General features: G+C 39.4%; 1 protein-coding gene across 5 annotated transcripts in view; it reads left to right on the top strand.

The window, feature by feature from the left end:
* Positions 1–12,092, top strand: part of RWDD4 (RWD domain containing 4) — a 44,518-nt gene extending 32,426 nt beyond the window's left edge. For 4 of the 5 annotated variants that reach the window (XM_079141865.1, XM_079141868.1, XM_079141863.1 and 1 more), the window contains exons 7-8: positions 7,257–7,329; positions 8,149–8,272. In XM_079141865.1, coding sequence (XP_078997991.1) covers positions 7,257–7,329; positions 8,149–8,201 — 126 coding nt within the window. In that variant the 3' untranslated portion in view covers positions 8,202–8,272. Of the gene's footprint in view, positions 1–7,256; positions 7,330–8,148; positions 8,273–11,531 lie in introns of those variants that run through there. The other variant, XM_079141866.1, reaches the window with a different exon arrangement.
* Positions 12,093–12,495: the final 403 nt, after the last annotated feature.

The raw sequence follows: 12,495 nt of genomic DNA, 5'->3' as shown, positions 1-12,495 counted from the left end.
CATCTTCCAAGTTTCTCCACTTTGAAGTTACTATTTATTTACCTTTATCACTGAAAATATTTTATAAGGCAATACTTTGATATCATGTAATATCTTATTTTTATCCAATTTTCATTCCCCAGTCTCTATTGCTAATTCTTGCTTGACACATTTATGATAATGGTGGTAGCCAAATGGAGATATTCTATCAACCTTCTGCATTCATTTGTTGGCATTTGAGGGTTAGGAAGAACTTTCCATTCTCTTTCTATACATTTATTAGTATTAATATGGACTCAGGTCCATCCTGGATTAATCCAGTCATCTCCCTTATCATTATTTTTTTTCCTGCCCAATTTCTCCCAGAAGTGACCATGAATGCCCAATCACAATGGCATCAATATCCTCTTGGCAGGTCCCCATTAGAGCTGAGTAATTCTTTACTTGCAGGCACAGCAATATTCATGAGGTTATTTCTTAGTATGTTCTTAGACAAAAATCCTAAAATATGATTCAATGAAAGTAGTTCAAAAGCCAAGACTGTATTCTAGAAATGCTGATGATGGGGAATCTTGCTTGACTCAGGTTGAAACTCAAAGAAATCATAGGAATGGGCACTTTCCACCAATCTTCTATAAACATTGCTTCTCTTAAACAGGTTTCTGATGAGACTTGAACATCAGACCAGCCAAGATTTTGTTTCCTGCCAAAGCACTATCCAATATAGCTTTTTGCCATGATGGAAATATTCTATAACTATGTTGTTCAATAAGGTTGCCACTAGCCACATGTGGCTCCTGAACGCTTAAAATGTGGCTAGTGTGACTGAGAAAACTAATTGTTAATTTAAGCTAGTTAATTTTAATGAATATAATCACATGTGGCTAGTGCTACCTTATTGAACAAATGGGTCTACAAGGAAGGTTTCTATGGAATTGACAGAGGGTACATTAAAATATACTAGAGATGAAATAATATAATTTAGCCCTCACTGCTTAAACAATTGAAGTTGTTAAACCCATATATATATTTTTATTTATTGTCTTATTTAAACAGTAGATTATAAAATCATTATGCTCCATTGAGGTTACTTTTAACCTGTAGCAATACCATCCCAATATCAGTATATATGATAGCTCTCTTTATGTTGTTTCTTGCAGGGACTGTGCATGCAGATTATCTCAACGTTGTTTCAAATTGGTAGCAGCTATAGGCAATAATGTGAAAGAGGGAGGCAAAAGAAAAGAAAAACATTGTTCCCTCAACAACCCAAATTTTACTTAAAATTTGTTTCATTTACGAATTCTCTATATTCTTTGTGGAAAGATAAACGGGATTGTCTGACCCTGAAAACTTAGGTTGCTTGGCACAAATCTCCACAAGGCCAGCACCTCCTCCTTGTTCTCAGCAGGAGGGACTGTGCCCAAGTGTGGTCTGCTGAAGGTCAACAGGTGCTGGCAGCAGGCACTCCAGACAGCTCGCTCTCTCAGCAGCTGTCGCCTCTCCTCAGCCTGCCGGATGCCCAAACAGACACTTTGTCCCAGCTGGCAAGATATTCTCATGCTTGCTCTATAAAAAGGGAAAGCAACTGAGTGGGGGTGGGGGACTTGAGCCCTTCCCTTGGAGGCCTGACCCACATTAGTCCAAGTTGCTGGACCCAGGTCCCGCCACAGAGTGCTGAGACAGACCCTGCATCTGTCATACCCCTGCTCATGTGGTCCAGTCCACATCACAAGACTCGCTGTTGTTTGCCCAAACCAATGACACATGTTCAGTAAAAATAATCTATATTATCCCCAAATATAGTTGACATCAAGGAAAATCTCCAGTGAAAATTCAATATATGATCACAGAGAAAAGAATGCAAAAATTAAAATTGATCCCAAATAACACAGTAAATGTTTTCTAACACACGCAAGTCAATTTTCTCATAAGATTTGCATGCAAGTTTTTCAAAATCAGCTAGCAGTTAATTAGTTGCTACTTAACCCTAAATAATTAGTGCTAAAAAAAAGAAGTCAAATTTTTGGAATTGATTACCAAAGAAAATCAATATTCCTTTAAAAGCAGATAATCATTAGGATGGTTCGTTTGTGTCAAGTCAGCTAAGTGATCATGCTGTTATTTGATCAAATTTGAACCTGGATGTTGCTGTGAAGGTCTTCAGTAGATGTGGTTAACCTTTACAATCAATTGACTTTACATAAAGTGGATTTACCCTCCATAATGTGGGTGCATGTCCTCCAGTCAATGGAGGGCTGAAGAGCAGAGTCTCAGGTCTCATGAAGAAGGAGGGATTCAACCCTAACATTAAAACCTAGAAACCAACCCGAGTGTCTAGTCTGCCTGGCCTGCCCTGCAAATTTAAGACTCAAGACTGCAACATCAACTCTTCCCTGAATTTCTAGGCTTTGGGTCCACAGACTTCAGACTTGCCAAGCTCAGTAATCACATGATTAATTGTAAAAAAAAAAAAACTCTCTCTCTCTCTGTACACACACACACACACACACACACACACCACATATATATACACACACATGAATATATATGAATCCATATCTCCTATTGCTTCTGTTTTTTTTGTAGAACTCTAACATAGCTGTATTATGAAGTTAAGGATCTTGCAGAAAATGATTTGAGTACGGAATATTTAACAGCTCAGCTTTGCTTTATTTAATCTTTTTAAGTCTTGAGTCAAGGAACTTTCTTTACTGTATGTGGTTACTCATTTCAATGTCAAAATATATTGACTGTAATATTGTCTGGAAGTCCAATCGGCCTTCTTTTGTTGTCCTCTAAACACGTTCTCTTGTCTATTCAATGTGAAGATTAAAGTCTCAGTCTCTGTGGACTCTAAAATAAAAGAATTAAGTCATACTTAATCATTTCTTTTCTTTTCAACAGTAACTATCTTAATCCAATTTGGAATGATGGAAAATTTGAATTTTTTTTTTACTTAGTCCTAAATAAGTAGTATTATTTAAGAAAAACAGAACTTGGTAGCAATCATTGTGTTTTTGTTTTTTTTCAAATATAAAAGTAACTGATGTTCCTCATTTAAAAAATAAAAATAAAAAAACAAACCTAGGGACTGGGGATGTAGCTCAGTGGTAGAACTCTTACCTAGCATGTGTGAGTATCTGGATTCCCTCCCCAACATGGCAAAAAACTTAAGCTAATTTAATTAATTAATTTAAAACCTAAACAGTAAAGCCTTCCTTCATGTCTTCTCTCCCTCCTTCTTCCCTTCCTCCATTCTTCCCTTTATAAATTCAAAAGTGATTAGAAGAGGCTGTGCAAGTTAGACATTGGAATGGGGTTAGGCTATTGCTGTGTGAGTAAATGTTTAAAAAGCCAGCTGGGGCTGCGGAGGGCCTGATTTGTAATGTTTGTCAATTGCTGTGGTATAAATACTCCCATGGTGGCCAATTTCCAGCTACCAATGTGACCTGAACACAGAGTTGGGAAGGTAATGAGCCATTTTGGGCCAGTTCCAGCACACCCCTCCCTGGGTAGCTGTGCCCTGTCGGTGTTGAGGGCCAAGCAAGGGAAGGAAGGGGACCATGTGGGGACAGCAACAGCAGTGACCCAGCTCCTTGCTTCAGAGACAAGCAGGCCAAGGAGGGCGTCCAAGCATTTGTGGAAGTAGTTGAGGCCCAACATGGGTTACTGGAGCCCAATGGACTGAGTAGGAAGAATGGGGAGAGGAGGGAGAAGCAGTGGCAGCCACCCCCACAGGACATCAGCCCCTAGCAGAGGAGGAGGACATCCACAGGACACAGCTTGGACTGTTAGAACCTGACAGAGCAAAAGGGCATCCATGTGGAGGGATGGCAGGGAGACCTGGAGCAAGGCCACAGAGGCCACCCAGAGTGAGGAAGGTGTCCATGCAGCCTGTCATGGGCCACTGGAGGCCAACTGGGCTGAGGGCGGAGTCTGCATGAAGATCTATGGCAAGGATGGAAGAGGGATTCATACAAGAGGAACTGACTGGTGCAACAGTTCAATACCTCGAGAATGGTGAGGGTCAGATTTGCCTATTTTGGAAAAGAGCTACAACTGTGAAAGATTGAAAAAAAAAAAAAAAACTAACTGGTTAGATGAGAATTAAAAATAATACTGGGACTGGGGTTGTGGCTCGAGGTACAGCGCTTGCCTAGCACGCGTCAGGCCCTGAGTTTGATCCTCAGCACCACATACAAATAAAAAGTAAAGGTATTGTGTCCACCTACAACCCCCCCCCCAAAAAAATACTGGGGTGAAATCATGGCTTTAAATAGATAGATATGGATTAATTATATCTATATGATATATGTAACATTATATATAATACATTATGTGTAATATATATTACATGTATGTGTTTGAGTGTGTATACGTATGTAGGTATGTACACATGTATGTGTATGAATATATACATATATGTGTATTTATTGTCTATTACCTGAGTGGTTCTCAGAGCAGCAACACCCTAATAACAATGAACACAGCAGGTGCCCATTTGTGATTTGTAAACATCATTCTCCAGTAAAAGAAATCAGAATTTCTTTGAAAAATGACTGATTCCAGGGCTGGGGCAGGGAAAGTATGGGACGAGTTGGAATGTCTTGTGGCAGAAAATAAGGAAGCCCTCAAAGAACAATGGAAATATGATAAAAGGACACAATCAGTCTAAAGAGGCTTTTAATGAACCAGTAACAGGTCATAATCCATTGAATCAAATGGGAATCTATGAGAGAGAGAGACAAAGAGAGAGAGAGAGAGAAAGAAACTTTTCTCCCAATAGGCTATGGAAGCAGAGTAATGGTCCCCAAAGATGTCCTCGTCATGCTATACATGATGGCACACATTTATCGTTCCAGTGACTTGGGAGATTGCAGCAGAAGGCCTGCAAGTTCTAGACCAGCCTCTGTAATTTATCAAGACCTTATCTCAAAGAATAAAAGGGAGTGGTGGGCTAGGAATGTAGCTCAGTGGTCCAGTGCCTTTGGGTTTCAATCCTTAGAAAGATGAGAAGGAGGGGGAGGAGGAGAAGGAGTCCATGTCCTAATCCTCAGAACCAGTAAATATGTTATCTTTCCATGTAAAAAGTATTTCGCATGCATGATTAACTTAGGAGGTTGAGATAAAAAAAAATTATACTAGATTATCCACATGGACAGAATGTAGTCACAGGTTTCTGAGAAGAAGGAAGGCACAAGGATCAGAGTCAGAGAGAACATGGAAAGATAGAAGTAGAAGTCAGAAAGCAAAGATGATGCTATGCTGCTGATTGAAGATGGAGGAAGGGGCCGTAAGCCAAGGAATGCAGGAGGCCTCCAGAAGCTAAAAGAGGTCTAAGACAGCTTCTCTAGTCTTCAGAAGGAACACAGGCCTGTTACACCTTGCTTTTAACTTCATGGAACTAATTTCATCTGCCCTCCAGAATAATAAAATAATAAACATGTTGTTTTAAGCCCCCAAGTTTGTGGTAGCTTATTACAGCAGCACTAATATACTGTGATGCACAATAGAAACTAATGCAAATGCCAATAAGTAAATGTAGAAAAAAAAATGACACAATCGGAAAATCACTTTTAGTAATTAATATAGTAACAATTAACTCAAGAAGTATCTATGGATGCTAAAAGATCAGTAGGTCATTGTTCAAAAAGAAATGGGATATTTAAATAGCCTTACTTTTCCTTTCTGATTGAAAAAGGTTGGTGTTCCACAGTGAAGAAATCTGATAGCTATCCCCTTGAGTCATCATAATTAATCTCTGCAGTGATAGACAAATCAAAGCATGTACTTGAAAGAATGCATTAATACAACATGTACATTGTGGGAGAAACTATACTGGACATTTTGCATTATATAAAGGACATTATTGGGGTCACTGGAGAAACTTGAATGAGATCTTTGGATTAGGTGGTAGGAAGACTTCCTTGTTGATTTCCTGATTTGATATCCTATATGATTTCTTTTGCTGTTATTGATTTTAAAATAATTTTGGACATACTGACCATTTTCAAGAATAGTATAAATTATTTTTTTCTGAGCCATTTGAGAGTAAATTGATGATACAATACCCTATCACCCCTGAATTGTTTGGTTTGTAATTCCTACCAGTAAGCACATTGTTTTACATTAGCAAAATTACATCAAATCAGGAAATAAACAATGAAGTCTTCCTACCACCTACATGACCAATGTGATTCTATATCAGGTACAACTAGAAAAATGAGAAGTTATACTCCATTTATGTATAATATGTCAAAGTACATTCTACTGTCATGTATAACTAATTAGAACAAATAAAAGAAACCCCCTCATCAAATGTTAGCATGTTTTACCATATACACAGTTAATATGAAAATAAAACCATTGGACACACACACACACACACACACACACACACACACACACACACACAGGAAAAAGTACCAGCTCCAGGCAAGACTGTTTGCCTTTTCCAGACTGCATTTCTTTGCTGGTAGAGGTGGCTCTCCCCGTCAGTCTTCAAAACAGCAGCCCAGCATCTGCTGTCTTCTCTGAGCTCTGCTTCTGTCCTTCTCTCTCATCCTTAAATCATTTCTCTCTGATCATAACTTTACTGTCTCCCTAAGGACACTTATGATTGCATTGAGTTCATTCAGACAATGCAGGGAGCACATGGCTTTTTAAATTTTTTTATTTATTTTATCCCAGTATTATTATTTAATTTTTTTTGTGTGTGGCATTGAGAATCAAACCCAGGGCCTTTGCATTCTAGCCAAGTTCTCTACCCAGCCCTGCTGTTTATTTTAAGAGTAGATCTTGAGAATCATTCTGTGTCGGTCATTTTTAATATTGTATCCAATAATATTCTATAGTATGAACAAAACATCTTTTACTTACCCATTTCCTTCTAGTTTCTAATTTTTATTCATTGCAAACAATGATGCACATTATATCCTTATATTTCTATCCAACCTGTGTCTATATTACTGTAGGAAATTCCTAGAATTGCAGAATGAAAATCTATATACATGTGACATTTTGTTAGAGGCTGATAAATTGCTATCCTGGAAGACTGTAGCTTTAAACTCCTACCAGAGTCCGAGACTGTTCACTCATATGCTTAAACAGAATACTATCAGCTTTTAAATGAGTAAAATATGGTGTGTTGTCATTCTTTTGCTTTTACCTACTAGAGAATTTGAGCATATTTTCAAGCATTTAAAAGCCATTTATATTTCTTTTTGACTATTGGTATACTTAATACACATTTCCACTTTGTTGTTTTCCAACAGGAAATAGATAAGCAGGTTTTCATACCCAACATGACTGGGAAGCATGACAAGCTGCAATCTTTCTATTCTGCAAGTAGGTTTTGAACTAATATTCATGTTTGTTATTATTGATCCCAAACTTGGAGGGTCTTTGGGGCCCCATTTAGGGAAAATGACTTTGCTCTGTTACTGGTCTCTAGCTAGCATAACTCTCTCTGCCTTGGTTTCTAAATCAATCTGATGCCATTTGCTTTTTTTTTTTTTTTTTATCAGTTCTTTTTAATTGTATATGACAGCAGAATCTGTTTTGATATAATTGTACCAGCATGGAATCTATCTTACTCTAGTTAGAGTCCCATTCTTATGGATGTACATGGTGGTGGGATTCACTGTGTTGTTTTCATAAATGTACATGGGAAAACTATGTCAGATTCATTCCATTGTCTTTGCTTATTCCCACTCCCTTCCCTCCATTTCCTATTGTCTAATCTACTGCACTTCTACCCCCTCATTTCCCCCCTTATTGTGGGTTAGCTTCCACCTAGCAGAGAAAACATTCGACCTTTGGTTTTATGGGACTAGCTTACTTCACTTAGCATGATAGTCTCCAGATCCAACCATTTTCTGGCAAATGTCATAAAGACATTCTTCTTTATGTCTGAGTAATATTCCATTGTGTATATATACCATATTTTGTTATCCATTCATCTGTCAAAGGGCACCTAGGTTGGTTCCATAGCTTAGCTATTGTGAATTGAGCTGCTATAAACATTGATGTGGCTGAGTCACTGTAGTATGCTGATTTTAACTCCTTTGGATATATACCAAGGAGTGGGGTAACTTTCTATATTCCAGAAATCCCCTCCATGCACACACATCACACTTACTGAATATGCCCTTTCTTCTTTTACAGCTCTATTATGGATTTATTCTTTTAAGAACTGTGTTGTGGGACTGGAGGTGTAGCTCAGTGGTAGAGTACCTGATTAGCATACATGCAGCCCTGGATTCAATCCTCAGCCCCATGAGGGGAAAAGGTGGGAAGAACCATCTATACTGTGTATCACTCTCATCAGATTTGGGTAGCTAAGGAAGGAAGGTACAGACACTGATTGTTTCATCCTCTCAGAGGAAGACCACTCTGCATTTTTCTGCTGGTCTCCTGGGTAATTTTCAAGGTCAGAATATCAAGTAATATAGTAAAGAAATGGATTGTCACTCTCAATATGAAAGTAGCACAAATACCTAATGGAAAAGTATGGTAAAAGTATAAATGTATATGAAAAATGTATAATGTATAGTAAATGTATAGGAAAAGTTAACTATTTCTAAAGATTAGAACTACTCCATGTTTACATGATTCTAAGACTAATCAATTATTAAAGAAATGTCTTCTCATTTATTTCTAATGTGAGCATCACTGGGATTCTGTAAGTTTCCAAATGATGGTGAATTGAACAGCAGAATTAGAATATCAAAAACCAAACATAAGACACATAAAACCTATGAGAAATCAAGAGAGGATTTGCTATAATGTCTTTATATCTGTGCTTCAGAAGGATACTCCTTGGAAGATATAAGTATACTAATTTTTCTTGGAAAAGAGATCTTGATGACATCTTAGAAGGTTATTAGAAACAATAGTTTACCCTAGAAATGTGTTCCAAAGTCTGGAAAGAGGAGATAGTAACCTGAAATACCTGTGATGCTGAAGTCCCTAAGAGACTGAGCACAAGTCAATGCCGCTTTTTGGTCTTCGGTGCAAGGATGTTGACTGAGGCACAGAGAACATACTTAAAGTAGGGGACAGAGAGATGTGGAAGAACAATGGCATGTGTGAGAATGACCCATATATCCAGTAAAACCACCTACATTGGAAGGGAGACAATACAGCAGACCACAGGCATCTGGGGGGTGGGTTGTGGAGGGTGCCGGCAGGGAAGCATAGGTAACCATGGAAACACAAAAACATCAGTAGCCACATGGGCAGGGCAGGGGAAGGCACATTGCAGCTGAAGAATGTGTGGAAGCATGTGCTGTAGGAAAGAGAGACTATGCAACTCTTGCTGGATTAGTCAGGTTCTCCAGAGAAACAGAACCAATTGGATAGTGTATAAAAATGTATTTCAAGAGACAATTATGCCATGGTTTGCACAATCATGAAAGTTAAAATTTTTTATATTCTAATTACAGCCTCAAAAATCTGCAGAGTGAGGCAGTGACTGGAGACCCAAGGAAGGACAGTTCAAGTCAGAGACCCTCTGCTGGCAGGACTCCTACCTCCCAGGTCCTCCGTCTGGTTTCTCTTAAACTCTTTAACCGATTAAATGAGGCCCATCCATGTGATAGAGGATGATCTGCTTTACTCAAAGTCTAACTGATTTAAATACTAACCTCATCTGAAAAATATCTTTGTTCATGTATCTTCCCCTCTAGCAGTGCAGATCTGGGGTATTGCAGATTTCCCCCTATAGGCTTATAGTGGCCCTATAGGTTTCCAAAACCTTTTCTTTAAGGGGAGATCAATATTAGCAGTGCCCAATTCAGACACTATGCAATCCTACACCAAATAGCCCCTATGAGGACAATAACAAAATTGTCATAATAAACAGAATTCAAATATTCTGAGTTCAAATATTATCTTCAGTAAAACAAACAGATTTGCAATAAGGTCTGCGGTTTCTAGTGGAGGACAAAGAGGATGCAGAGGGATGTAGAATGTAGCTGTTAATGGGATAAGAATATACAGAAGTTCTAGATAATAGAAAGGGTGAGAGTGTAATCAAAAGAAATTGGATGTTAGCATGCAAAAAAGGGAGAAAGAGACTCTGAGGGAACAGGTAAGCAAAAGGAAAAGAGAGCAAGAAAAGTAAAGAAATAAAAACTTAAATTTTTTCAATAAGGAAAAAAAAAAAGAAAATCTACAGTATAATAGTCATATAGTAATGAAACCTCCCAGTCTTCAGTAGCCTGATGCATGAGAGGTACCTGACAATGAGCTTCAAAGCCTCTAGCAGGCGTCTCAGGATGGGATTTGCCCCACCTAAAGATCGGAGCTATGGCTTCCAGGATTATCCAAGATGGCCGCTCTGGCTTCGAAATGTGTTGGCAAATGGGGAGTTGCAGCTCAGGGGTGGACGTGGTCAGCTGGAGGTCCTGGAGACAGGATGCGGTTGGTCAGGCAGGGGTCCTGGAGGTCAGGTGTGTTTGGTGTGGTTGTGGGATCCTGGAGGCCGGGTGCAGTCAGTTGGTCTGGGGGTCCTGGCAGCAGGGAGCAGTCAGTTGATGTGAGGGCCCCAGAGGCAGGGAGTGATTGGTCGGGCTGAGGGATCCTGGAGATGGGGCTCAGTCAGTTTGGCCAGGGGTCCTATGGGGCCTAGCTTTTGTGTCAAAATGGTGGCAGCCACGTGTAATCAAACCTGCAGGTACTGTGACAGTGAACTTCCAGGCAACAGCAGGCAGCTGGTGCTCCACTGGCCGTCAGCGATCAGTTTGCTGACTGTTGTTGGACAATTGGGAGGTGAACCTCGTGCTTTGGGTGATGGATAGGTGTAAGGCAGGCAATGGACAGGCAAGAGGTAGGCAAATGGCAGATGATAGGTGCCTGACAGTGAGCAATCTGCACTCAAAAAAGGCGTCGATATGCTGGCAGACTGCAGGTCATCACAGCAGACAAATGGGGTAAACAGCAGGGGATCGGTAAGCAGCAAAAACTGCCTCACCAAGAAACAGATAGCCTCTGCTTGAAACTGGAGTTACGGAGCGACAAGGAATGCAGCCTCCCTCTAGTCCGCCATCTTGGATCTCTCCTGAAAAATATCATTATAGCAACATCTGGACTGATGTGTGACCCAATGTCTGGATACTGATGGAAACCTAGCCAAATTAACATACAAAGTTAGATATTAGGCTCACCCTTCTTCCTGGTTCTTCCTTAAGTGCTCAGGAGGTCTGGGATGACAAGAAGAGCTGAATTTTCTACAAGTTCACAGGCAATGATAAAATGCCATTTGTTTTCTCTTGTTATTGCCCAGAACTAGTCATGTTGTAGAAAAATTAACATTACTGCCTCACACCATGCAGCCTGAATCTGTCCAGTAAGTCTGCACATGGGTGTCTCCCTGAGTCCAGACATATCCCTCTGGTTACAATTGAAATCCACCATCCCAAGCCTTGGTCCTCAAACTGCCAAAAGAGAAAGGAGTCATACTTTGGGGTGTTTTTGTTTGTTTTCTGTTTATATAATGAAAGAAGAAACTAATAAAGTTCTCCTTTCCCCCCTCCCCACTTTCCCAGGAAAGAACAAAGATTGATTTCTGGAACCTCTGAGTTTCACATTTCTTCTGGACAAAAATATGTGCCTACAGGGAAGAAAAAATGTGTTTGTGAGATTGAAAGTGGTAATAGAGTGTCCCAGCAGAGAGTGATTTCTGTCATGGAGAGGCGGGCTGAGAGAAAGGAGCTGTTTGCTAGAGTAAAGGTGACCCCCCACATTCATGGACTCTGTATGTGTGGATTCAACCAACTGTGGATAAAAAAATGTGGTTAGGTCTACAGTGATTGCATCCATATTGACATACACATTTTTTCTTATTATCAGCCCTTAAAAATATAGTATAACTACTATTTACATTGCATTTACATTTTATTAGGTATTATAAGTAATATACGGAAGACCAAGTATACAGAAAGATGTACATAGGTGGTATGAAAATATTAGGACATTTTATATAAGAGACTTGAGCATCCATAGATTTTGATATCTGTAGGGAGTCCTGAAACTGAACCCATTGAATACTGAGGGATAACTGTCCTCTTCTAGCTAGGATCTGGAATCAGGTGGGTCTGGATTCTTTTTTTTTTTTTTTTTAATTCATTTGTATTGTAAACAAATGGGATACATCTTGTTTCTCTGTTTGTATATGAAGTAGAAGCATACCATTTTTGTAATCATATATTTACCTAGGGTAATAGTTTTTGATTCATTCTGTTATTTTCCCCCCCTCACTCCCCCACCCCTCTTTTCTCTCTATACAGTCCCTCCTTCCTCCATTCTTGCTCCCTCCCACCCCCCATTATGTGTCATCATCCGCTTATCAGCGGGATCATTTGTCCTTTAGTTTTTTGAGATTGCCTTATCTCAGCATGATGGGTCTGGATTCTGACTCTGGTTGACCTCAGGCAAATTACTTACTTACTCTGATCCTGAGTTTCCTAAATCTTTAGGATAATAATAGCACAGACCTCCTTCCCAGAGTTA

The sequence above is a fragment of the Sciurus vulgaris genome (genome assembly GCF_902686455.1).
Source record: "Sciurus vulgaris genome assembly, chromosome: 5".
In the NCBI taxonomy this organism is placed as follows: domain Eukaryota; kingdom Metazoa; phylum Chordata; class Mammalia; order Rodentia; family Sciuridae; genus Sciurus; species Sciurus vulgaris.
The sequence above is the reverse complement of the archived record's forward strand: the minus strand, read 5'-3'. Positions and strand labels throughout refer to the sequence as shown.